Source organism: Odocoileus virginianus, chromosome 33, assembly GCF_023699985.2.
Source record: "Odocoileus virginianus isolate 20LAN1187 ecotype Illinois chromosome 33, Ovbor_1.2, whole genome shotgun sequence".
NCBI lineage: Eukaryota > Metazoa > Chordata > Mammalia > Artiodactyla > Cervidae > Odocoileus > Odocoileus virginianus.
In genome coordinates this window covers 36,259,562-36,285,939 of record NC_069706.1, presented here as the reverse complement: position 1 = coordinate 36,285,939, position 26,378 = coordinate 36,259,562, and the positions used below count along the sequence as shown (strand labels likewise).

General features: G+C 60.2%; 2 protein-coding genes across 6 annotated transcripts in view; one reads left to right on the top strand and one right to left on the bottom strand.

The window, feature by feature from the left end:
* The first annotated feature begins 1,572 nt into the window (after window positions 1-1,572).
* On the top strand, window positions 1,573-5,347 carry BHLHA15 (basic helix-loop-helix family member a15). The gene is made up of 2 exons (XM_020900549.2): window positions 1,573-1,653; window positions 2,317-5,347. The coding sequence occupies exon 2, from the start codon at window positions 2,374-2,376 to the stop codon at window positions 2,935-2,937; it is 564 nt and encodes a 187-aa protein (XP_020756208.1). The 5' UTR covers window positions 1,573-1,653; window positions 2,317-2,373; the 3' UTR covers window positions 2,938-5,347.
* A 100-nt stretch (window positions 5,348-5,447) lies between these two features.
* The window catches only part of TECPR1 (tectonin beta-propeller repeat containing 1), a 28,196-nt gene continuing 7,265 nt past the window's right edge, over window positions 5,448-26,378 (bottom strand). The window contains exons 6-25 of one of the 5 annotated variants that reach the window (XM_070460412.1): window positions 23,738-23,912; window positions 23,515-23,615; window positions 22,250-22,351; window positions 20,927-21,072; window positions 17,949-18,262; window positions 17,481-17,626; window positions 16,877-17,032; window positions 16,321-16,470; window positions 16,075-16,232; window positions 15,130-15,257; window positions 14,224-14,326; window positions 10,825-10,921; window positions 10,671-10,750; window positions 9,995-10,051; window positions 9,426-9,606; window positions 8,996-9,131; window positions 8,164-8,256; window positions 7,363-7,469; window positions 7,092-7,211; window positions 5,448-6,929 (exon numbers count right to left, since the gene is read on the bottom strand). In XM_070460412.1, coding sequence (XP_070316513.1) covers window positions 6,792-6,929; window positions 7,092-7,211; window positions 7,363-7,469; window positions 8,164-8,256; window positions 8,996-9,131; window positions 9,426-9,606; window positions 9,995-10,051; window positions 10,671-10,750; window positions 10,825-10,921; window positions 14,224-14,326; window positions 15,130-15,257; window positions 16,075-16,232; window positions 16,321-16,470; window positions 16,877-17,032; window positions 17,481-17,626; window positions 17,949-18,262; window positions 20,927-21,072; window positions 22,250-22,351; window positions 23,515-23,615; window positions 23,738-23,912 — 2,688 coding nt within the window. In that variant the 3' untranslated portion in view covers window positions 5,448-6,791. The other 4 variants (XM_070460413.1, XM_070460414.1, XM_070460415.1 and 1 more) reach the window with 4 other exon arrangements.

Below are 26,378 nucleotides of genomic sequence, written 5' to 3'. Positions count from 1 at the left end.
GATGGCAGTCACAGCCCGCTGTGACTGCTGCATCCCAGCCGCCAACGACCTGCGGGGCTGTCCCACCTCCTCCGAGGTGTCACTGTTGTGCTTAGACTCGGTTGTAAGAGCTTCATGGCAATATAACAAGTTAATGAACTTGGAGTTTAAATTGTGTACATTTTTAAATTGTAAGATTTTTACTGTATATTGATGCATAGTGTGATTCAAATAAATTGCTTGTAATTTAAAAACTATTTAATATTCAAAATAAATATAGTTATATATTTATAAACTCTTGCTGCACTGATTCTGTGTGTTCGACTGTGTGAGGCCTAGGGGGGTGGCCTGGCGCTGCCCTGGAGGATGCCGGGAGCCTGAAGCCCTGGGTCCCTTGCTGCCCTAAGTCCCTAGAGACTGGATGATGCCCTCTGCTGTGCCAGGCCTAAACCCGGCCCCTTCCAGCCTCCCAAGAACGAGGATTTGTATAGTCACCGGGGGACTGGCAGGTAGTGTTTGCATCGCTGTAAAGTGTATCTGTAATTCAAAGTGTTTGCACTTATGGATGAACTGAGAAGCATTTTAGTTTCAGAGAGCCAGCCTCTATGGAGCTCTAATAAGCCCAGGGGCTAATCAGCTCAAAACCAGCCTTTCTGTGCCCCGAGTGTTAACGGCCTGGTCCGAGCTGCCACCAGCAGGAAGTCAGCCTCCTGTACTAAAATGGGGGGTCTGGCCCTGGTTCAGGTTACACCAACTGCGGTGTGGCTCTCGGGGTGGGGTGGGGGGGCAGATGGAAGAGACCTGTGAACCCCCATTTGGAGAGCCCAAGAGGGGCAGCGAGGGACAGTGTCCCCGACGTGCGGGGACAGTGCCAAGCCTGGGCCGGCAGGGCTCGAGGCCGGGAGGGGTGGTAGCCCACGCCCGTGCGCCACCGTGGGTCCCGCCTGCCCTCTGCGTGCTTCCCTTCAGCCCCCAGGAACCCCTCAGCAGTTGCTGCAGTTAACACCTTTCAGTGCGCCAGTCCGAGGTGAGGAAGCTGAGGCCAGGGGCGAGCAAGCAGAGCAGGTAGGTGGCAGATCGTTTTGAGTTCAAGCGGCCGCGCCCCTGGAGACCTGCAAAGGAAAACCGCTGACCGGTGATCCGCCCAGGCGGCGAAGCAGGTGTCCCGGGACAGCCTCCGCCCCCTCGCACCTGGGCCGGCGCCGCGGGCCTGGCGGAGGGCGGGTCCGCAGCCCCGGGTGCCGCGGGGGTCCTTCCGAAACTCGGGGTGAGGGCGCGGGGCCGGGGGGGGGTGCTGTGGCCAGCTGGGGACCCTAGCATTACTGCCAAACGGCTGCTCCACGAGTCTGACTTTGGCTCACAGCCCCACGGCTGGGTGCTTCCCCTCCGGGCCGGCGGGCTCGTGGCGAGGCCTCGGGCTCCCATCCGACCCGCGGGCCGGGCTGCGGGGGCCAGAGCTCCTTGGGGTCGGGCCGGCCGGGAGGCGGCCAGGGGTCCCCCGCCCGCAGGTGCGCCCCCGCCCCCCGCAGCCGGGCGGGACTTGCGGACTCCGGCCCCGCCCCGCGCCCGCCCCGCGGGCTCATTTACATGCGGCCGCGCCCCGCCCGGGGCGCCTAAAGCGACGTGTCCTTGTCCCCCGTGGGCAGCCCCAGCGCGTGCGGCCGCGGATCCCAGGTAACGGGGTTGGGGGTGCGGGTGGGGTGGCGGGGAGAGGGTCCTGGCGCAGGACCTGGGGTGGCGACTGGTGGGGAAAACCTGAGTCGGGAGCCCGGGTCTGCAGCCCCCCTCCGGGGCCGCGGCTGTCCACCCCCGCGGTGGGCCTGGGGACTGCTGTGGGCTGTGGCCACTGTCCACCTCTGACCTCCCGACAGCCGCCTCAGGTCCACAGCCATTCTGGCACCAGTGTCCCTGCGTGTGTGACGTCTTGGGGGCAGGACGGCGAGCATGGTGGCCGAGTGGCTGCCTGGCCATCCGGGCAAGCAGGAGGCAGCTTAGCTTCTGGCGGAGGGGCCGCACCTCTGGGTGGTCTCCGCAGAGTGCCAACCGGCCAGCTAAGTTCAGGAGGCCCTCAGGCGACAGTGAGGGGCATGGGGCCAGAGAAAGGCCCAGGGGCAAACGTGTCACCCACCAGATCAGGGAAACGTCTGAGGGGCCAATGCGAGGTCCAGCGGGGCCGCGGGGATGGGGGTGGGGTCAGCTCAGCACCGCGAGGTGACTGGGAAGGACTCAGGGGTCACTGTGCGATGAGTGGTCGGTCAGCTGCCGTTGGGGACAGCTGCCCTGAGTGTCCCCTGGCCTGCTGAGTGAGTGCGGGGTGGCCTGTGTTCTGGATTTCAGCTCCAAAGGCCCGCCCCCTCTGAGAGCCACCACCTGCAGGACAACCAGTCTGGAGCCATGAAGACCAAGAGCCGGCCACCCCGGCGCCGGGCACCTCCGCAAGACCCAGAAGCCACCCCAGCGGAGCGGACGCCTGACAGGCCACCGCCGGGCTCAGGGGGACCGGACGCGGCCAAGGCTCTGCGGAGCCGGACGGCGCGGGCGCAGGGGGCGCGGGCGGAGGGCGGGCGCCGGCGGCCGGGGCCGGGGGGCCGGCGGGAAAGCAGCGTACAGCGGCGGCTAGAGAGCAATGAGCGGGAGCGACAGCGCATGCACAAGCTGAACAACGCCTTCCAGGCGCTGCGCGAGGTCATCCCACACGTGCGCGCCGACAAGAAGCTCTCCAAGATCGAGACCCTCACACTGGCCAAGAACTACATCAAGTCGCTGACCGCCACCATCCTGACCATGTCCAGCGGCCGCCTCCCGGGCTTGGACGGGCCGGGCCCTAAGCTCTACCAGCACTATCAGCAGCAGCAGCAGCAGGCGGCTGGGGGCGCGCTTGGGGCGCCCGAAGTTCCGCCCGAGGGCCACCTGCAGAAATACTCCACCCAGATCCACAGCTTCCGCGAGGGCTCCTAGCACACTGCCCGGGCCTGGGCCCTCCGCGCCGGGGGCTCAGGGTCCCGGATGCTCAGCGCCTCCCCTGGCCCGCGCCGGCCCCCCGGGGACAAGGCTGGGTGAATCGTGGCCTGGTCCAGGCCGCGGCTTCTGGGCATCAAGAGGCCCAAAGCTCCTCCAGGTCCTGGGACCTGCTTTTTCATTGCATAGGCAGGAGCCCCGGGCCCTGGTCACTGAGTCCTCATTACTCCCACTCTCTCCCGAGGCGAGGGGAGATTCCATGTAGAGGGTGGTTTGAGTAAGTTCCCCAGTTACTGCTGAGACCCGGGGCCCAGGGAGGGGTTTCCCCCGACCCACACGGCAGCCTCCTCGTTCTGGGTAAACTGAGGCACGGGGCAAACAAAGTGCACGACCTGGAGGGGGGTGGGGCTGAGCGGGGGTGCTCGGAGCCTCCAGTTCAGCATCTGTCAGGTGGAAGCCCTTCCGGTTCTTTCCTGCTGATTCTGAAGGGAGCTTGTCCGGCAAGAGGGCCGGGGGGGTCTCTGCTCCCTCCTGCCTGGTGGGGGCTCCTGACTGTGGAGGGTCTGCGGCCAGTGGGGTGCTGAGACGTGGGCGGGTGGGCGAGACAGAGGTTGCTCGGGCCTGGTTTCCCGGAGCGGTCGGGGGTCTCCCCTGCAGGCAGAGGGTCTGTCCCCCCGCCTCCTTCTGGGTCCCCTCCAGGTCTGCTGCGCGTTGTTGAATCTGTGGTCCTGTCCGTGGCAGACAGGGGTCTGGGCAGACAGTGGTCTGACAGACTTCAGGATGTTCCTGGGTCCTGGCTGCGCTCGGGGGCCCGTGCAGGGGTCGGCAGGGGCTCCCCTCCCCCACCGGGTGCTCCTCAAAGGCAGGACTGGGCAGCCTGGCAGGTCTCGGCCGCCTCGGGCCACACTTCCTCCTGGGGTGTTCCTGCCCCGCCGGCCCTCACAGGCCAGGTGACTCTGCTCTCAGCCCTGGCAGCTTGTCTCCCCTGTCTGGTCGCCCAGGGCCAACCTGGTGAGGGGACGGGGCGGCCCTCAGGCAGGCACCCCAGCCACAGGGGCTGCGGAGAGGCTGGAGCTGGCTTGGCCCTGGGGCCAGGTCCCCCGTGCCTGGAGCTGTCCTAGAGCTCCCGGGGGCCAGGCCCCTTAGGGGCACTGTGGATGGGGGCTGAGCCCAGCCGGGGGCGGGGCTGCCACAGCCCAGGACCCCTCCCCGCTGGACAAGCTCAGCCTCCCAGCCCTGACCATCTGAGTCCCAGCCGCTTCACGTCCTGCCCGTCTTGGCATCAGCCCCGGCTGCGTCAAGGGCAGCAGGTGGCGCCCCTGGAAACAGCTATTAGGGGCTTCAGTCCCAACTTTCCAGGTCACCCACGAGCCGGACACCCCCCTCCCCTGCCGCCAGGCCCCAGGGCCAGGCCCTCTGGAAGGGCCGCCGGGGGAGGCCTGGTCTGGTCCTGGCCCCTCGCCCCAGCCGACCTTCAGCACCGGTGAGGACGGACCCCAGGTGCACCTGGCTTGTCCCCCAGGGGAGGCCACTCAGGAAGGTCAGTGGTCAGGGGACCACCCAGTGGGCGTTGACGTCAAGGGCGACTCTGAGCTGGGGACAGATGGGGCTTCCGCGCCCCTGCTGTGGGTGGCGGGGCCGCCTGGAACACGGGATGGGGAGACCCGCAAGCCTGGCGGCTCTTTTCCGGCTGAGCCAAGGCCAGGGCAGGCTCAGCTGGTCCCTGAGCTTGCTGAATGAGACAAAGGCTGAGCCAAAAGCACGGGGTGGGGGCGGCCCAGCAGAGGCTCCATCCAGGAGGTCACACCTGCTGCCCGGGGGTCTGTGGGTCACCACCTTGCAGGACAAGAGCCTTTGTGACTCTGTCTGTCCCAGACTGGCACCTGCTTCCCAGAGGGTCACCGGGGCCCACGTGCCCCGTCGTCTCCTCCGAGGCCGGAGCGCACCTGCCTGCCCCGTGGCCATGTCACGAAGGGGCCCAGAAGGTCCTGGTCCAGATTCGGACTGTTGAACATGGGGAGGGAGTTGGCCAAGCCTGCTGCCGGGTCTGCTCCGTCGACCCTCGTCTTGGACTCCAAGCCCAGGCTGAACCTGCGAGGATGCCCAGCCTGGCCTGGCCTTCCCAGGCTGTGTGTTTCCTGAAGTCAGAGACTCATGCACCCTGAGCCCGGGGCCGGCACCGGGGGCCACAGACCCGCAGGCAGACCAGACCTGTGTGAGCTCGGGGGCGGAGAGAAACCGGAACTGCGGCTTGCCTGTGGGGAAGACCTACCTGGAACTGAACGAACGGCCAGTGCCCCCGCTGTAATTATGGTGAAAATGTTTCTTAAATGACCCCAGTTTGCTTTCATTTTTCTTAACAGCCTCTTCAGGTACTAATGAAGCCAAAATAAAAGGTCCCATGGGGCGATTGGTGCTTTTTGCCCTATGCTTGAGTGGGTGGGTGGGGAGCTGTTTTAATCATAGTGGTAGCAGTAAAAAAAAAAAAAAAATTATCATGTCCTTGATACTCTGGTGTTAAGTTTTTATTGAGTAAAGCATCCAAGGAATCGAGATGGCTCAGTGATGCTGAGCTGGGTTGGCGGTGGGGGAAAGGGGCGCCCTGGAGAAGGGGGCGGGTGAAACCAGCAATTCCCAGCAGAGCCACAGGCGCCGCCGTAGAAGAAGCCGTAATGCCCACTTGGAGCGATTTGATGACTTGAGTGTAAACAGACAAGAGGGCACCAACCCTTCACGAGCTTTCCCTGGGTGCTGCCCCCCGACTCCCGCCTCCTGGTCCCAATTTCAGGCAACCTGGCAGAGGCCGCCAGCTTTCCTCCAGTGCCCCCCGGGGAGGGGACCCCAAGGGACACCTCCTCAGAGTCAGCTTCTGGGCAGCAAACACGAGGCAAAACAGCACACCGCCAAGCCCTCCCACTGGGCCTACTGGGGCAGCCGGCGGAGTCGGCTCATCGGTGTCTCAAAACCAGCAGAGATGTGGGTCCGCACGAGTCAAATCACCTGGTTGTGGGAGGCTGACTTGAGGCTTCAAGTGCGTCCTTTTTCTGATAAAAAGCAGCTGTATGCTGGGAGTGGGGTCGCTTGGGGGCGGGGGTGCCTCCCTAGGACTCGGCTCAGGCCTGCCGCCTCCAGGCTCCTCTTGCTTGCCCTCTACCCACCCCACCCTCTGCAACAGGATCTGCCGCCAGAGGAGCCCCCCGGCCCCCAACCACATCTTGGGAAGGGCTGGCTGAGGGCCGGTGATGCTGACCTTGCAAATGGACAGCGGGCTGGCCATCCTCTGTCTACCCTGGGAAGACGACACCCCTTCCCAGCATTTATTTCCAACCCCTTCCTTAACTTAGGAAATGAAGTCCTATTTGTGAGCCCTGTTCTGAGAACTGATCGGGCCCAGGAAAGACCGTCCTGAGCCCTGCTGCCAGTTTGGGGGAGGAGGAGGGTCCTGATGCCATCTGGGGCCACCTAGGGCCGAGGGGGCTCCCTGGGCCCTCTTCCCTGGGTCAGTATTCCTGGAAGGCTCCAGGCTCCCACCCCGAGAGGCAGGAGACAGAGGGGCAGGGGGCAGGCAGTTGAGGCTGTGGCAACGGGCCCCCCCCACACCCCACATTCACCCCACGGCCGGGGATGCGCAGCATCCACAGAGCTTCACATTTCTGGGCCGTTTCAGGGCCTCCGAGGCGGCCGTGACCTCAGGCCAGGTTCTGCACGGAGTCTGGAGTCTGGGCCTGGCGACTCCACCCCCAAATCCATGTTTCAAGGTGTTTTGCATGAGCACGGCTCCAACTGGAAGGCTCGCATCAACATTGGTCCTTGGCACCCAGCGCCACAGCTGCTCCCGGTGAGGGGAGGCGGCCTCAGCAGCAGACGGGGCTGGGGGTCTCCCATGGGGCAACACTCGGGGGCTGCCCATTCTGCTTGCCGGCCGGCTTCGGGGATGAATTCCCGGGGGCCCTGGTGGCACTGGCCCGGATGGAGAGGTGATCCCAGCCCCCCTGGGAGAAGAGAACCGACTCACCCAGGGCCACGAGAGAGGGGGTCAAAGGGCAGAGACCTTCCCTCCAGGTGGCCAGACCCTCGGGCTCTACCCAGGGCCCCCACCCGACCCCTGGGGGCCTGGAGTCCCTGGCCAGCACAGCCGCCCGATGCCTGCTCACCCCGATGCCGTAGTCCCAGCCCTGCCCCTTGGGCTCCAGGGACTGCACGCCCGTGCGGCGACACACAGTTCCCCGGCTCAGGCTGTGGCTCCCCTGGACTTTGTCAGCGATGACCCAGACCTGGAACAGAGACCTGCTGAAGCCCACTCCCTCCCCCTCCTCGCGGCATGGGGTCCATGGGGACAGCAGCAGGGGTGACCACAGCAGGAACCAGACCCCCTCAGTCCCCGCCCCCAGGGGGAGCATCCACCCTCCATCCGTCTCCCCAGACCTGGTCCAGGGGCCCCACAGACACGTGGCGCACGTTGTTGGACACGTGCTCCCAGCTGTCGCCCTGCGGGTGGCTGGGCGTGACCCCCTGGCGGTACCACAGGTTCCCTAGGAGAGAAACACCAGTGATGTGAGACTCCGAGCGTCCTGACCCACTGCAGGGTCTGCAAGGCCAGGAGGTCTGACCGAGAGACGGACAGGCAGGGTCTCCCTCTCCATCTGCCCACAGCCTGGGCCAGCCCTGCCCTCCCAGGCCTGCCTGCACCCCGCTAGATCATCATCGTGCTGGACAGCGCTGGCACACTCGTCCTCTGTCCACGCATGAGAACCTGAGGACAAGGAGTTCTTTAAACGACACAGCGACTCGGCCTGGAATAAGAGCCTCAGGTTCCAGCTCCTCGCCTTGTTCATCTGTGACAACGACAGGTCAGGAAAGGGCGCGGGCGGAGCCGCTCGGAAGTGGCCTGGGGTGGGGGGCAGGGATGGCCCAGGCCGGGCAGGTGACCTCTGAGTCCCAGGCCTGGGTGGCACCATCTAGAAGATGCTCCTGGGCCGTGGCGCCGTGTTCTCTGCCCGAGGCGCAGGCAGGCCTGAGCACCTGGTGGGGGGTTGGTGCTCCCCACCCTGCATAACTCCAGGGGGAGGGGGGCCTGCGGGAAGGCCGACCTCAGACTGGCAGCTCTCATGGGGCTCATGAAGGTCTTGTGCTGGGGCCTTGGTGGGCAAGGGTCTGGTCTCATCTCATCGGGGTGCTCAGGGAACCCCCTCCCCGGGTGACCCCTGGGGATCAGAAGCCACTTGCCATTTTCATCCAAGGCGAACACTGAGGTGTGCCCCACGGACACCTGCTTCAACCTCTGTTTGGGAGGAGGCGGGATGTGGTACCAGCAGTCGCCTGCGGTGGGAGATGGGTTGGGATGGGGCCTGGAAGCAGCACACCTGGCCGCCTCTGCAGCTCTCAGGGTCTAGCGGGTGCAGCCAACCCCTGTCCCCAGACCGGGCGGACCACACCGGTGACAGAGCCCCGCGGGAGCTGACCTGGGTCCTGCTGTCCCTTCAATGCCCTGGCCTGCCTGGGCTTTCCCCAGGCTGCGGCAGCTTCTGATCGGCTGCTGGCCCTAACAGGGACGGGAACGCGGCCAGGCTTGCAGTGGAAGCCCAGCCACGGGCTGCTGTGCGCACCCAATGCTCCAGGCGGAGGGCAGAGATGCACCAGCCACCACACACCCATCAATCCCTGTGCCGGACACTGTCCAGATGGCCAGCCAACAACAAGCCTGCATGGCCTTCGCTCCTGGAGGACAGTCAAGGTGGACACTGTGGATGGGCCACGGGAGGCGCCCAGGCAGGTCCCCTGAGGGGCAGGAGGCCGAGGGTGGTGAAGGACAGCCCTGTCACCAGTGACCACCCCTGCGTCATCCCAGCAGAGGGGGCGTGGCCTCTGGGGGTAGCCCAGCCTGGCCCCATGCCGGGTCCACAGGCAGCACTGGGTAAATGCTTGTCGAGTTAAACGGAGACCCGTCAACCGACTTCCCCCGGAAGCGGAAGTAGCTGTAGCCGCCCCCTGGCGCCCGTCACAACATGGTGGCGGCGGCGGCGGGCACAGAGGGTCCGCCTGAGGCGAGGGCTCTCACCGTTGGGCCTGGAGGGGGACACGGAGCTGCGGTAGAAGGCGGAGCCGTCCCTCGCCACGGCCCACACCTGGTAGCAGGCGCCGATGGAGACGGAGGTAAAGGGCTGGTCGGTGCCCACGTGCATCCAGCAGAAGCCCTGAGGTGAAGGAGCGACGCTCAGGGCTGCCCCTGCCAGGCCTGTCGCCCGCCCGGCCCCGGGGCGGACGGTTCCTCACGCCAACCTCGACCTCAGCTCCAAGTGCCCGCAGGCGTGGAGACCCCCTCGAGCCACGTGTGGTGTCCGCCGGGCCCAGGGACCATCCTGGTAGGGCCCGGGGAGGCCGGAGCCCAGCCCGACTCCACCGCGGAGTCATGTCTCGGTGAGAATCCGCCCGAGCCCCGAGGGGGCAGCGGGCTGGGCAGGCTCTGGGTTCCCCCGCCGGGTGCCCACCTCGGGGTTGAGCTCGGACACACCCAGACGGCACAGCACGTCCCCCTTGTCACTGACGGCCCAGAGTGCAATGTTCGGCCCGCTCCCCTGGGCGCCGGGACTCTCGGGGATGATGGACACGTCCCTGAGGGCCACTGAGGTCACCTCGAGCCAGGGCCCGCTGGTCACCAGCTTGCACTTTCTGAGCGGCAGACAGAACAAAGCCCTGGTCACCCTGGTGGTGCTGGGAGCCCCAGGGCCACCCGGTCTGGACAGAAGGGAGCAGCCAAGCCCCTGACGCCGACAGGAGCGGTGGGCACCACCCTCCTGTGCTGTCGGCCCCTGCCCTGCCCCCACTCCAAGCCAGGCCCCCCCACCCCGCCAAGATCCTGCGGGCCCTGCCAATGACATTTCTCTTATTTGTTCTTGAAAACAAACCCTTCAGAAACAGCCCTGGGAGCCCGGGGGCACTTCCTGGGCTGACATTTATTTTGATCCTGTTTTCTCCTCCCAGTTGTAAATTCTCCCTTTCTTCCTCTCTTCCAGCAGGGAGGGGCGCGGCCACACCCCTCAGTTACCTGCCTTCTCACCTGGCCCAGCACCTTCTCCTGACGAAATCCTTCATGGTTTTGTACTTGTGGTACGAGCTGCAAGAGGAAAAAGCTGAAGTCAGCACCATTCTGTGGAATTTTCTGGAAAGCAACACTGCACACGCATTCCTTCTCCCAGGCCCTCAGTGTGAGCTAAGCAGGGGCAGCAGGTAATATAGGACACCATCCTCCTGCTTCAGGGGCCTCTAGCCCCACCCAGGCCTCCCTCAGGAGGGGGTCTTCCTGGGGTCAAGGTCTCCCTGGGGCTGGGACCTCACTGAGGCCTAGACGTGGCAGCTACCTGTGGTGGCCGGGGCACGGACAAGGGGGGGCTGCGGGGGGCGGTGGTTTCCAGCTGAGGGGCCTCTGAGCCCTCCCCATCCCAGGCCTCATATTGCTCTTCTGTGAGCAGTCAAGTTCAGGGCTTGCGGTCAAAGGGAAGGCTCAAATCAGGATAAACCTCCTCCCCATCAGACATCATCTGTTCAGAAGCCTCGGCTCAGCCTCTGGCTCGGTCTTTCTCGGCTCCGTCCTCCATCTGAATGTGACTCGGGTGTACCATGAAGGGCCTGCACCACTGGGCAGGGTGGAGGGGCTTCACCTGACTTCGCCAGGTCTGACGCGCGGGGCCCCAGCCCCCGAGGGCCCCTCCCCAAGGGGAGAGAGAGACACTCACGCGGGGAAGTCACTGGCGTACTGCCACCCCTCTGGGTCCGTGCCGCCAGGGACGCTGAAATCCACGAACCAGTCAGAAACCTGGAGGAACAGGTGGGTTGGTGTGGGCAGACCCCCTACCGCAACCTCCACCCCACCCTCAGCCCGGGGCTCACCCAGGTCCACTGCAGGGACGGGGGCTTCGTGCTGGCCTTGGTGCACTCCTGCAGGCCTGTGGCGTCACTCCACATGTACCGATCGGTGGGCAGACCCCTGCGCGGGACACCAGGGGTGAGGTGACGCCAGAGAGAGGGGAACACAGCACCGCCACCACCCGCCTCCCAGGTGCCTGCATCTCCTGCGGGGAGGGGTGGGGTGGGCAGAAACAGAAGGAGCTCCAGACACCAGACAACCAGATCACCCACCTGGGGCCTGTGGACCCCACCGCCCTTCTTTTGCATTCTGTGTGGTCGTGTCCTGTGGGCATGACCTTATTTGGAAAGGGGGTCTCTGCAGAGGGCCTGGCTGAGATGAGACAGTTACTGAGTGGGCTCTACTCCGCTATGACAGCATCCTTACGAAAGGGGAGATTTGGACCCAAGCTTCCCAAATCAGGAAGCTGATGTGAAGACCAGGAGAAGGCCATGTAATGACTAAGTGATGCCGCCACCAGCCAAGGGAGCGCCTGGGGCCCCTGGAGCCAGGAGGGAGACTTGAACAGATCCTCTCCATGGCCCTCATGGGGAAGAGACCTGCTGACACCTGACTCAGACTCCAAGGCCTCTGGAACCTAGAGGATGGACGTCTGCTGTTTAAGCTGTTAGCCCGTGGTGTTTTGTTGCGGACGCTCCCAGCACACACAGTACAGGGTGGTCTCCCCGGTGGCTCTGACCCCGGGGCAGCCCAAGGACCAAGCGGGGAGTGAGGAAGAAGGGCAGAGGCAGGCAGGTCAGCACCCTGTGTGGACCCGACACACAGCTGAGGCAGAGGTTTCCAGAACACATGCAGGCAGTGTGTATAAGCTGCCTTAGAAGAGCTCAAACCCTGACTTCCTGAGATGAACAGACAGACACAAATATTTACACATGAGGAAATCCTTGAAACTGTCCGTACGAAAGGTCACAAATGGTCTACAAATTCACGACTGAGGAGAGGTTAGATAAGCCTGTCCACCCTCAGGGATTGAGTGGAGGCTGTCACCCACCATCTCTACATGCCTGACTGTACCCCTTGCTGCCCCCGCTACCAGCAAACGTAGGCATACAGGGACGAGCAGAAGGAGAACTCTGAAATGCTAAAAGTGGTGGCTATCTGGTTGGTGGGATTAGAGTTTTTATTCTTTGTGTTATCTGGTTGGTGGGATTAGAGTTTTTATTCTTTGTGTTACTTCGTATTTCTTTTCATCAATTTGAAAAAACAAGAAAGGAAATAAAAAAGTTTGTGCCAGAATGAACACCTGAGTTACAACAAAAGTGGCTGTTGTGATGCAAGGGAAAAGGATAGTCTTTTTCAATAAATGGTGTGGGTCACTGGATAGTAAGACCAACAACACTTGATGCCTACCTCACTACATACCAACTAGTTCAGGTGAGGGGGTTCTAGACCTAAGTGGATAAGACAGAGGAGTAAAGCTTCTAGAACAGGCTGGACCAATCATGTCCCAGGGGCCTAATCACAACTGTCAGCACAGCCTACAAGATAAGGGTGGTTTTTACATTTTAAATGGTTGGGGAAAAAAAGGACAATGCTTTCATGACAAGTGAAAATTCTGCGCAATTCAAATTTGTGTCCAGATGTAACATCTCACTGGGACAGTGATGCTCATTTATTTCTGTGACTGCTTTCAAGAGACAGCTGCAGAGCGAGCTGTTGTGACAGACACCCTAAGGCCCACCACACTTCAACTATTTACTATCTGGTCCTTTATAGAAAGTCTGCTGACTGCAGTTCCAGAGATAGGAGGATGTATTTATTCCCTTAGGGTTAATGAGATTTCTTAAGAGGGTTTTTGTATGGCTCCATTTTTACGTAAAAAAAAAAAAAAAAAGATCACTGGACTACATTTAATAATTAAAAGTTACTGCTTATATGGTGAATATGTAACAAAGGGCTCACACCCTCATATATAAAGAGCACTGGCAAATCGATAAAAAGATCAACAAAAGCACAGGACAAGGACTTGAAGGGGCATTTTGCAAAGGAGAAAGTATCCAAGTGCCATGTATGTGACAGGCCCTTTGCCCATTTAGCTGCCAGGAAACAGCAACTGGAGACAGGAGACACTACTCCATGGTCACCAAAATGGCTGCAGCACAAACACAGCACAAATGTGGGGGCATGCCCACTTCAGAGAACTGGCAATTGCAACATCAACTGGGTGGACGGCACCACCACTAGGTCCCCACAAGGTAAAGGACACGGTCCCCAGCAAAACCGCCTCACCTCAGACTGCAGCCACACCGGGCTTCTGACTGACTGACTACAAACTGAAGGGCTCCCATTACCTCAGATTTGATAATTTGCTAGAATGGCTCGAAACCTCTCTACTTATGAGAGAACTCTTGTAGTTTTATTATACCGGGACCAGTGGAAAGAAGAGACCCACAGGGCAAAGTCTTTCCGGGAGGCTCCCCAACGCTGAACTTAGATAAGGCTGCTCTGGCCACTGGAACTCACGCAACAGCTTTAAGGGCTAAGAAATAGCACAACTCGTTTACTTTTTAAAACAAGCAAAAGAACATATCCCAGGAAGAGTATGAGAAACAAGTTTCTATGTTGAGGAAATAAGAAGAGGCATACGATCTAGCTTTTCTACAGTGTCTCCACTTCTGTCTCAAACACAGTACCACTCTCTTGTCCCAAAGCCTCATATCTGCAGAATTAAAATAATTTTGGTGGAGGCTGCAGTGTTCTCAGTAGGTCCCATTAAGCAAAACTTTTTTAAAAAGTTAAATTACTCCTCTCTCCCCCCTAAAAAAAGCACCAGATGGGATGGGGAGGGGGTGGCAGTGTTCTATTTCTTGACCCTGGTAGTGATTATGTTGGTGTTTGATTTCTGATAAGTCAGTAATACACAGGCTTCCCAGATGGCACTAGTGGTAAAAACCCACCCGCTTGCCAATGCAGGAGTAGATGTGAGTTCAGTCCCTGGGTCAGGATGATCCTTTGGAGGAGGGCACGGCAACCCACTCCAGTATTTTTGTCTGGAGAATCCCACTGACAGAGGAGCCTGGTGGGCTACAGTCCGTGGGGTTGCAGAGTGGGACACAGCTGAAGCGACTTGGAACGCACATACACAGCGATATATATGGACATATCTACGTGATGTCTACATGTACTTCCATAGACGCATCTCACCACATGTATGTATATGCACATTTCATGAACTTGATATCTGTTATGCTCTCCATAAGTGAGTTTTTAAGATATGTGTTATACTTAAAGATTCATGGGGGAAGAAATCCTGTAGGCAGTTGGATCCAGTTCCACGTTGTGGGCTGGATGCCAGCTCTCCCACTACTTGGGATGCAGCTGTCCAACTGGGTCCTGCTTCTGCAGGCGCCCACGTGGCCTACCTGCTGGTGTAGCCTGTGACGGGGTTCCAGCGCTGGTTCTCGTAGATGTGGACGCACTTCACGTCCCACTGTGTGAAGACGTTGCTGGTGCTGTTGGCCAGGCCTGGGGGGGAGAGGAGGTGGTCACACCTAAGCCACACCTGCTGCCCGCCCACCCGGCCAGGTGAGAGCAGGCGGGCGGGCAGCCCGGGAGGGCTTGGTGGGCTGGCTGGGTGTCTCGCAGGGGCTGGCTGGCTCAGGTTTCTCTCCTCCTAGGGGGCGAATCACCTGCCTCTCTTCTACTGGGTACACCTCTCACCCCTTCCATCTCACTTACCTGGCACCCGGTGGGTGTGAGGGCCCCTCAGCTCCTTACTAAGGTGCCTCGGACCCCTCACATGACCTTCAAGAACCCCATGTTCTCATTTGTAAGGTGGGGACCAAGGGAATTCCTGCCTCACAAATGGATGCCATTAAGCCTGTGCAGATGTGTTCCAGTGGTCTCTGGACCACACTTCCACAGGGTTAGCTGCCCTCACTGTGGGGTGTGTGGGCCAGGGCATGAAATGTCCCATTTCAGGGTTTGCTTCTGCCTTCGTTTATCTGTAGGAGACACAGGGGTCCTGCCTCTGGGATGCAGGGAGCCCATGGGGGTTCAGCAATCTCTCACCCACTAAGGCACGACCCCCCCAAAGAGGGACTGGAATTAGACTGTGGTTCCAGCAGCTGTCCTTCTGAAACCTGCATGGTCTCTGGCTCAGCCATGGGTGCCCAGGAAGGCTCGTCGGAGGCCAGGCCTTTGTGGGTTCGTGCCATGTGCTTTGGCCCCGGGACTTGGAGGTTGGCAGAGGTGGAGGGCACCCGTCAGCCAAGCGCCAGCACGGGGCAGGGAAGCCAGCTGGGGGTTAGAGCAGGGCCCGCCTTCACCTTGGAAGCAGCCTCCGCCGTAGCCGCCTGTGTAGACCCAGGCCGTGTGGTCGTAGCCGATGCCCCACACCACGCCCCGGCTGCTGGCTTCCACCACCCGCAGGTGGCCGCCTATCTGCCGCCAGAACCTGCAGCGTGAGGAGGGAGGGGGGCGCGTCCAGCAGTCTCTCCGGCCTCGTCCCCTCCCTCCGCAGCCTTCCGGGGCTCCTGTTTGACTCAGCTTTGGTCTCCAGTGACAGACTCAACTGAGGACGAGGGAGCCTGCTCGGCTTCCCTGGGGGAATTAACCAGCTAAGGGGGCCCAGAGCGGGCGCAGGAGCCAGTCAGGCCTGCGGTGGGCGGGGCCTTCAGGAGTCCCTGTCCGCGGAGCTGTGTGGATAACGGGGATGGTTGTGGGGAGCTGAGGTAAGCACCCCGAGTTCCTGCTCCCCGGGTCGGGCGTGTCATGGCAAAGCAGGGTAAGCCACCGCGTGGGCCAGCGTGGTCTCCTGAGTGTGGGGTGTGCGGCCACCCGGGCTGCCCTCCTGAGGGCGGAGGCCCTGCACTGTCACCAGAGGGGGCTCGTCTGGGCCCCGGGCACACAGGGCCACCAGGAGCGGACACGCAGAGGGCGAGCGGACGTCCCCTCTCCCTCCTGTGTGGGGCCCCGGCCTCACCCACGTGCCCCCAGTCCTCACGGGCTCTGGTGACTGGGGAGCAGCAGCAGGACACAGTCGAAGCCCTACGTCCTCAGGACTCTGCTCACGCTGCCCCCCCGGGGGGCCTCACTCCACCTCGTGGTTTTAAATGCCACCTGTGGGCCACATCTGCCTCACCCCCAGCCCCGCCAGGCTCCTGGGGCCCCCTTGGGGTCCTCGCACAGGCCGGGCCGGCGGGAACTCAGATCTGGGGCCGGACCAGCCACCAGCCCCCAGCCCTCAGCCCAGTCAGGCGCAGCTGACTCACATCTGGTCGCAGGGCAGCCGGCGCTCGGGGGCCTCGAGGTCCGGGCCAGGCTCGCTCACGAAGATGTCTCCCTTGCAGGTGACGGACCAGATGGCCTGCGGGGAGGGGCGGCCGTGCAGTCTCCGGCTCTCGCAGCAGGACAGGTTGAGCAGGGTGAGCTGGCGAGGGAGGAGGCGGGTCAGCAAGGCTGGGCTGGCCCTAGGATGGCGGCTCCCGCCCCAACCCAGGCGACCCCCACCCACTCACCCAGTCGCTCATGTCCTGCTCGGTGGTGGCGGCCAGGCGCACGGGCCACCGCTGCCGCGTCCTCTCGGGGGTGTACAGGGCGAAGGAGTGCTTGGCCTCGTTGAACACGGGGACCAGTGCCGTCACCTCGTTGAGGAACACGTGGATGTACTGCATGCAGAAGGCGGCGGTCAGTGGGACCCTGGGTGGAGCCCCGGCACCGTCGGGGCGCAGGGTCAGAAGGCCTTGGGGGCCGAGAACGGTGGGGCTCAGTGCAGGTGGGAGGCATGGTCACTGTGGAGGGCTCGCTCCTGAGCAGAAACCTGAGTGACCTTTTTGATGTTTAGAACCGGATTGATTTGGTTCAAACCCCAGCCCTGGTGGGAGGCTGACTCTGCCTCCAGAGCCTGCTTCCTCATCTGGCACACAGCTGCCCCCACTGCCTGGGATGCAGCCACCCCACTCCCTTCCCTGGAAGACCCCTCCCCTAAACACAGCACTGCCCCCCCCCAGCAACCCCCCCACCTCCCTGCCCCCACGGTGCCCCGCCCCCACCCCTCCACGACGCCCTGCCCACCTTCTTCTCCTCGTGGACCACGTAGTAGATGAAGAGGATGCTGTCCTGAGCCGCGTCGTTGCCCGTGAGCTGCTCCAGGGCCACGTGGACATCCACCCACTTGTGGGGTTTCCAGTCACACCACCACTGCAGGGCCCCGGTCTTCACCCACACAGACTGGGGCAGAGCCCGAGCACAGTGGGATGGAGTCAGAGGTGGGCCCCAGGGGCCCCCACACTCCAGCCTGGACCTGGCACCCCAGGGCCACCCTGGTCCCTTCGTTGCCTCAGGGGTTGCTCCAATCAGCCCTCCCATCCCCCCCCAACTTCACCCTAAGGACAAAAGTGACACCATCAGACACCCACCAGGGGGCCAGGCCCCAAGCCAGGGAGTTCTGTGATTCTCGGGATCAGCACCGCTACCCCCTGAACAGGGTGGGAAAACTGAGGCCCGGGCAGTTCTGTGCCCAACTGCGTCACAGAGGAGTCAGCTGCAAGGCGGGGACCCACACCAGCCAAGACGGGGCCAGGTCCTCTGTGCCTGGAGCACGCAACTCTCCTCGGGGTGGGCATACAGCAGCGCTCAATGAATGCCTGCTGGAGGAAGTGCCCCGGGCGCCGCGCACCTGCTCCACCGCCTGCTCGTAGTGCTGGAAGTTCTCCAGCTCCCGCTTGGTCCTTTCCGTGAGCTGCTGGAAGATCTGCCTCCGCCAGGCAGCGGTCTGGGCAGGAGTGATGGGCAGCAAGAGCGTCTGCGTCGAGGGGGACAGGCCTGCCGGCCAGTCGCAGCCTCAGGGCCGGGCTGCAGGCCAGCGTCAGCCCTTTCTTTCCGGAAGGCTAGCATCTCTGTGAAATGTCCTGTGAGCCCTCCCTGCCATCGTTCACCCTGGTAGGGAAGCAGGCGTCCCCCCAGGTCAGCCTGGGATGGCCACCCCTGCTGGGACGGGAGGGGAGGGGCCAGGCCGATGCCCTTCCTTCTGACTGCCCTACTCGTCGCGGAAGGCTCCAGAAAGACGGGCTGAGCACAGTGGGGGTGCCAGGCTTGCTCCAGATCCCCCCGGGCCCCCTCCGTGGCGCTGGGCGGCCGCGCTTACCCGACTGGGTGGTGAACCACTTGAGGGTGGTATGGGCCTCCACGGCGCAGCCTCCGCCGGACACCCAGGCCCACAGCGCGTGGCAGTCGGTGCTCTCGGGCTCCTCCAGGCCCAGCTGGAGGAGTGTCAGCGAGGAGAGGTCGGTGGCCTCCGGAAAGGTGGCAGTTGCGTGGCTGGGCCCTTTCTTGGACTCCTTCCCACGCAGCCTGGCCGGGCTGGAGGCAGGGCCGGGGACCTCCCAGGAGGCATCCGTGTCCCCAGGACCACAGGACTCAGCACCGCCCCTCACTTCGTTTCCAAAGAAGCAGCCGGCGCTGGAGGGAAGGGGGCAGACCTGTGACTCCCTTGGACACAGAATGTGTGACTCCCTGGGCACATCTCAGCCTCTCTGCCAGAGACACCAGTACCTGCCTCCCAGGGAGTGGGAACCCTGGGAGCTTGGAGAGGCCTCTGCGTCACACCCAGACCAACCAAATCAATGGATCTTGGGTGGCGATCTGGCAGCATTATGGCTTTTTTATTGTAAAAACATGGGATGTAAAATTGTACCATTTAAAATTGTGAAATGCAGTGGCATTAAGTACATTTGCAGTGTTGTGCAACCACAACCAACTTCCAGAACCTTCTCAGCACCCCGAATGGAAACTGTACCCATTAAGAGGTCACTCTCCACTCTCCTCTCTCCCCCGAGCCTCCTGGCAGCCGCTAGTTCGCTCTCAGTCTCCACAGACTCTTCATACAAATGGCATGGTCAGGCTGTGACCTTTTGTGACTGTCTGCTGTCAACTTAGTGTAATGATGGCAAGGGTCATCCCTGCTGTAGCGGGTGTCAGCTCTTCATCCCTTTTTATTGTTAGATAATATTCATTGTATGGATACACTGTTTTATTCATCCATTCTTCCACTGGCAGACATTTGAGTTGCTTCCATGTTTTGTCTGTTGTGAGCATAAGGGGTGTATTAGTTGCTCAGTTGTTTACAACGCTTTGCAACCCCCATGGGCTCTAGCTCACCAGGCTCCTCTGTCCATGGGATTCTCCAGACGAGAATATTGGAATGGGTTGTCATTTCCTTCTCCAGGGGATCTTCCTGACCTGGGGATTGAACCTGCATCTCTGCGTCTCCTGCATTGGCAGGCGAATTCTTTACCACTAGCAACACCTGGGAAGCCCATCAGTGTTGCTATAAATATTTGTGAACAAATTTTTGTTTAAACATCTGTTTTCGGTTCTTCTGGGCATCTGTCTAGGACTGAAATCGCTGGGTCCTATGGTAACTCTGTCTTTACCTTTTTGAGGAGCTGCCACACTGTTTTCCAAAGTGGCAGCATCATTTACACCCCCAGCAGTGCAGGGCAGGAGGTTTCTGGTTTCTCCACATCCTCTCAACACTGTTTCTGTCTCTCTTTCCCAGCTGTTCTGGTGGGTGTGAAGTGGTATCCAACGTGTTTCCTTTTGTCTTTTTAATGTGGGTTTTGTTTGCATTTCCCTCATGTGAAGCATCTTTTCCTCTGCTTCTGGGCCACTCATGTACCTACTATGCAGAAGTATCTATTCAAGTCTTTTTCCTCTCTACTTTAAAAAAATTTTTTTTAATTTATTTGGTTGCCTTGGGTCTTAGTTGTGGCACATGGGACCGTTGATCTTCATTGTGACATGCAAACTCTAAAAATATTTATGTATTTGGCTGCATTGGGTATTAGTTGCGGCACGCGAGATCTTCGTTTTGGTATCTTTCCTTGTGTCTCATGGATTCTTGTGGCACTTTTGGACTCTCTACTTGTGGGATCCTAGTTCCTCAACCAAGGATTGAACACACGTCCCGTGCACTGCAGGGCACATCCTTCACTGCAGGAGCACCAGGGAAGTCCCTCCTTGGCCCTTTTCAGTTGTTTTTATCTGTTGTTGAGTTGCAGGAGCCCTTTATATATTTTAGACAGTAGATCTTGTCATATATATGATTTCCAATATTTTCTCCCATCCTTTTGATTTTTTCATTTTCTTGAAGTGTCCTTAGAGGCACAAAATTTTCTTAATGTTGATGAACTCTGACTTCTCTATGTTCCCTTTAGTTTCTTGTGCTTTGGGTGTCATATCTAAGAAGCCGTTGCCAAACCCAAGGTCATGAAGATCTGGCATCAGTGGAAGTTCTCAGCTGATTCCAATGTGCTGCCTGCTTCGAGAACTATTGGCTGAAGCTGAAACCAGCAGGTAAATGTGAGCAAACCCTGCCTGGCCGGCCTCCCGGCCCCTCTAGGCGGACGGTGCAGCCGAGTACTGAGCGCCAGGCTGAGGGAGCGGAGGGTGGAGACCAGCGTCTGAGGGTGGCCCGAGCTGCAGACAGGATCGTGGGCCGCGGCTGGGAGGGTGAGTGCGGGCAGCCCCCCGCCACAGAGCAGAGGCAGCCCTGGCTGAGGCGCAGGGTCACCTGCCAGCGTTCCCCTGGCCAGCGGGCAGGGCTGGGCCGCGTCCCCTTCTCTGACCCCAGCAAGACCAGGGCATGGTCCGCAGAGTTGCGGCCGGGCACACCTGGGACCTTGCAAGAAAAGCAGAACCTCAAAAAGGAAGCTCTGAGGGCCGGGTGTGAGGATCCCAGGGAGTTAGGCCTCCAGGAGTTCTGGTCTCAGTCTGGGGCCTCGCCTGCAGACCCTGCACCTTCCATCCCACTCTCCTCGGACACAGGGTCTGAGCAGCCCTGGAAAGGAAGGCTTTTCTCTCCCAGATCCTGAGGCTTCGACACCAAAGGCCAGCCCCGCTCTGGCCGGCCCCAGGCCCCGTGTGGATGGACGCCCTGTCCTCGCAGAGCTGCGCCTTCCGCCTCCCGTGCTCGGCTCTTGCCCTCAGGCCCAGGAGGAGAGGAGGCCCCACGGCCATGGTGCTCGTGGGTCGGCCCGGTTCTCTCCCGCCGGGGACGAGGCCGGGCCAGCCCCCTCTGACCCTGCCCGCCCTCCCGGCCCCGCCAAGCCCACCGCCCGTCACCTGAGGAGGCTGATGGAGCTGCCCGAGAGCGAGCGGTCGCCCTCCCGGCCGGCGACAATGGCCTTCCACGTCTTCCCGCTGAGCTCACTCTGGGTGACGCCCTGACGGAAGTACAGGGCCCGGTCCACGCAGCCGATGCCCCAGACCTGCGCGGAGAGGTACGGCTGGGCGGGCGGCGCAGAGCTCCCATCCTTCCGGGGAGGGGTGGCGGGACCGCGTGCGGCGAGCACCCCGGTCGAGGACACATCTCCGAGCATCGGCTGGGGTGTGCCTGGGAAGGGGCTGGGGGCCGTTGTACAGGACTCGGATGCAGGAAGCGGAGCCCAGAGGGGCCAGGGCGGGTGTGGCTCCAAGTCCAGGAGGAGCAGGGAGCCCTGCCTGGCTCCACGACCTCAGGCCGACTCAGGGCTTTGGGGCACCAGGGTCCACAGAGGTGGCAATGCTGGTGGGTGCTGTGTGGGGACGGACGCCCACCCGTGTCCCCCATCCTCTGTGTGACATTTTGTGGGAAGGAAGCTGCTCCCCAAGTGAACCCAGAGGATGCTCCTGGTTTTTCTGAAGAGGCGAAATAACCTTGATTCCAATCTCATTTTTAGGGGGAAGATGCCGGGCAAGCCTCCTGCCCTCTGTCTTTGGGCGCTGAGGAAGGTGGGTGTGTGGGCACCTGAGGGACCCAGAGGAGGGGCCCTGGCTTTGGGGGTGCCCAAAGACAGAGCCGTGGCCCCAGGAGGCCTTGCTGTGGGGGTTGGGGCGTCTCTGTTACTTGGTTATGGCCCATGACCTCTGTGGTCACGCCTGTGGGCACCAGCGAGCACCCACCTCGCCCCCGCCCATGGGTGCCCAGCCCACCAGGGCGAGTGAGGAGGGTGAGTGGGCACAGGAAAGGCCGCCACCCCCCCACCCCGGAAGTGCTTTTAGAGCAATGGGAAAGGTGTCACCTTCACCCTTGAGCCTTATAAGTAGCCAAACCTCTCTGTCTACGAGGAGGAGGCTACCCCGCAGGAACCATGCTCATGATGCTTAACGAGATGCTGCTGCTAGAGTTGGAAAATGTTTTGCCCTTTACCTGTGCGCAGCCATTTCTCAGCATGCCTCCCAGTCTCCAGGGTGAACGCCCCTGCTCAGATCTGTGCTCGTGGCCACTGCTCCGGGGCTCAGCCGGAAGCGGCCTCCCGGCTGCCCTCGTGGGCCTGCAGTGTGTGCCCGCCCTAGACCCCTCCCCTAGCAGCCTCACGGGCAGGCCCGGTGGAAAGGGACGGTGGGAGGCAGGGGGCTCCCGCTCCGAGGCCGCCCCCGCTGACCTCGGCTCAGAACCACACACACCTGGTCATTGAGGCCCACGTTCACCATCATCATTTCTCCAAACATCTCGATCCAGCTGGTGCCACAGGGGTTGTGAGAGTTGACGCCTCTTCGGAACCAAACCTGGGAAAATCAAAAATAAACACACCTCCTTGGAGGACCACTGAAATGCAAGGTTTTTTTTTGTAAGTCTCAGGAAGAACAAATGAGTAATTTGGTCCTTTGGTTCAGGCCACAGATGAGCACAGCACACCATTCAGAAAGGATGCCCTTGGGCGTCCCCGGCGGCTCAGGGGTGAGGAATCCCCCTTCTAGTGCGCGGGACACAGGTGTGACCCCTGATCCAGGAGGATCCCACCTGCTGCGGAGCAAATAGGCCCGCATGCCACAACCACTGGGCCTGTCTCTCTAGCCCAGGAGCCACACCTGCTGAGACCTGTGGGCTCCAGGGCCCAGACTCTGCAACGGGCAGTGAGAGGCCCATGCACCGTGGCTGGAGGGCGACCCCCGCTCCCTGCAACTGGAGAAAGGCCTGAACAACAGCTGAGACCCAACAGAAAGAAAGAAAGGACGCCCTGGATGTGGGATTAGAGATCGTGGAAGCAAGAAGAAAAAAGAGATTGTGAAAGCAACTCAAAGTAAGCTTATTTCACTGGATTTGCCTCCGATGAAGTAAAAATGAGCACGTCTGGACAGGACGGGGAGTTGGGTCAGTTAGCTGAGAGTTTGCTTCTGATATTTGGAATGCTATGGCCCGTTGAGGGATAGTCATTCTGTGCTTGGTACAGGGGTGCAGGCAAGACGGGGGTGGGGTCACCAAAGAGCTCGGAGATCATCAGTGACAACAGCAGAAAAATGCACAGGGCTTGGCTGATGCCAGATGTGTTCTACAGAGTATAATTTTATTTTTTATTAGTTCCTGTTTTAACTGTTGGCAGTGCCGGGTCTGTTGCCGCGTGGGCTTTTCTCTAGTCGTGGTGGGCAGGGGCTGTCTCTAGGTGCGGTGCAAGGGCTTCTGATGCGGTGCCTTCTCTTGTTGTGGGGCACGGGCTCTGGAGCTCAAGGGCTCAATAGCTGTGGCCCACGAGCTTAGCTGCTCTGCATCATGTGGGATCTCCCCAGATCAGGGATTGAACCCATGTCTCCTGAATGGCAGGAGAATTCTTTACCACCAGGCCACTAGGGAAGCCCTGAAGAGTTAAGACCACACTCACAAGGACAAAAACCCACACGACCCTCAACATTAAACCGAGCCCTCGGACCCTGCCCCAGGGACCCTGTCTTACCTTCCGGTCCTTAGTGACGGCCCAGACCACGCAGACGCCCGTGGAGACATGCAGGATCCCGTTTTCAGATGTGGGAGGCTCCACTGTGGACCAGGAACTTCCTACCCGGCCCCAGGAGGAAGTGCAGGCAGCCCCCATCACTGGGAGCTCGGGGTGGGGGTGCAGGGTTGAAGCCCAGCGCCCCCTGCCCGCCTCTCCCAGCCCAGCGTGCAGAGCTGCCCACCTTTGGGGTTGTTCCTGTTGATTCCTTCCCGAACCAAGGCCTGGCCCTCCCAGAGCGTCACCCACAGCAGGTCGTGGGGCCCACAGCTGATCTGAACCGCCTCCCCGGGGGTGTCTACCAGGGACCACGACGAGCCTTCGGGGTTGTGGTGGCTGACGTTCTCTCTGTACCACACCTGGGAGGCAACGGATACCAGCAGGGTCAGGCCAGGGCTCCATGCCGGGGTTGGCTTCCAGAGCTCGGCTGTGTCTGCACCAGCCTGTGCACAGCCCAGGCGTGGGGGTCTCCAGAGAACCAGGGTCTCTAGGGGCCCACCCAGGTCTCCCTCACCTTGCCCCCGCTGCCATCCAGAGCCTTGAGCCAGATTAGATGTCTCCTGCCTGTGCTAGAATATGCGACACCCACACATGGATTTTGGCCGTCCCAGGGGACAGACCTCCTTTGTCACCTGCTTGACTTGTGAGAACTCCAGCCCTGGCCTGGGTGTCCTGCACCCCCTAGTGGCCAAATGCTCTCACCACACCTGTCTCTAAGAGAAGCAGAGGGCTGGGTGGCTAGAAAAGAAAACCCTTAAACCTCCTTTTTAGGAATGTCTAAAGCTACAAGGAGATCAAACCAGTCAATCCTAAAGGAAATCAATCCTGAATATTCATTAGAAAGACTGATGCTGAAGCTCCAATACTTGGCCACCTACTGCGAAGAGATGACTCATTGGAAAAGACCCTGATGCTGGGAAAGATTGAGGGCAGGAGAAGGGGACGAGAGAGGACAAGATGGTTGGATGGTATCACTGACTCAATGGACATGAGCTTGAGCAAGCTCCAGGAGATGGTGAAGGACAGGGAAGCCTGGTGTGCTGTAGTCCATGGGGTCGCAAAGAGTCAGACACGACTGAGCGACTGAACAACATCAAAAAGTGTTCTTCGGGCTTCCCTGGTGGCTCAGATGGTATAAGAATCTGCCTGCAATGCAGGAGACCCGGGTTCAATCCCTGGGTCAGGAAGATCCTCTGGAGAAGGAGCTGGCAACGCCTGGTGGGCTACAGTCCATGGGGTCACAAAAGTCAGCTACAACTAGCGACTAACACTTCACTTCAAAATGTTCTTTGCAAGGACTGATGCTGAAGCTCCAATACTTTAGGCACCTGATGAAAAGATCTGACTCATTGGGAAAGACCCTGATGCAGGAAAGGTTGAAGGCCAAAAGAGAATGGGGCAACAGAGGATGAGATGGTTGGATGGCATCACTGACCTTGTGGACACGGATTTGAACAAACTCTGGACAGGGAAGCCTGGTGTGCTGCAGTTCACAGGGTCCAAAGAGTCGGACTGGACTTAACAACTGAGTAACAGCAAAATGCTGTTTCTGTCCTTAACCGGATGACAGGGAGCATAATCAGATATTTAAGATGGAACCACCTGCTTCTATTGTCTAAACTATGTTGCTCGTTTCATCTGGAGGGGGCAGCATATCTCCATGGTCCAGGAGGGCTGAGGTCCAAGGCCTTCCAACCCTGTCACCTCACCTTTTTAAAAAATATTCTTTATAGTGACATTTATTATTCATTAATTTTATTTATAAACTTTAAATTCTATGCTATCTCCGCAGAGTAACATTTTTGAAATATGTAACATCTCACTTATGATAATGAATAAAACCTTTCCAGTGATTTAGTATAAACGGAAAAAAGGGACCCTGGAGTGGATAGGTTATGACTCTCACCATCGCCCACATGCGTTCCGGGTAATGTGCCCTATTTGCTGGGTGCTTCTTCAGACAGCTTATCCAGTGACTAAACCAGCGGCTGGATCCACAGCCCCCCACGCTGCAGAACCAGTCGCGGGCAGCCCCGCTCCTGCTGCCTGCTGGTTTTGACCCGACTGTCTGCCCAGCTTCTCCCAAAGCCCAGGTCCTGGTTCCACCTTTAATGGACCGCGGGAGTGCCACAGGAGTGCTGGCTCACACCCGGCACGGCTCTCAAACCCATTCTTCCCTCTCTGCATCCAGGTGGCCCCTCAGTGGTGCTCCATCCAGTCCAGCTCCCCAGCACCCCACAGTGTGGCTAAGAGAACACCACCACGGGCGGCCTCAGCCTGGACCAAGCAGGACCTGGAGGCGAGCCTGACAGACTCCTGCTGGGACTGCTCTAAGCCATCCAGAGAACTGTGATCAGTCTGTGTTCAGAGTGCTGAGGAGTCACAAGCGTTAGATCGCCTGCACCCAGGACCATTGGTGTCGCTGTCACTGCTGTTGTCAGGGGTGGGTTTCATTTCTTTCAATCACATTTCTTAGATCACAAGCTCCCCAGAGAAGGCTCTCCTCTCCTGTCTGAACATCCCCCCCATCCACCCATCCATCCACCCATCCACCCACCTAGTAATCCACCATCCATTCATCCGTATACCTGTCTAGCAACCCATCTGCTCATCCACCCATCCATGCATTCATCCACCTAACTATCCATCCACTTACACACACACACCCACCTATCCACACCCCTACCCATCCATTCACTTATCTACCCATCCTACCCACCCACCCTTAATGTACTGGAGACTCTGCTGTGTGGGAGGCTCCACAGGTCAGTGGGAAGGGAGCCGAGCGCCTCTCTGAGGAGCCAAGCCTGATGCGACCAGCCCAG

Coding starts and splice junctions, on each gene's coding strand:
- BHLHA15 (XM_020900549.2), top strand. CDS start 2,374: ATGAAGACCAAGAGCCGGCCACCCCGGCGCCGGGCACCTCCGCAAGAC.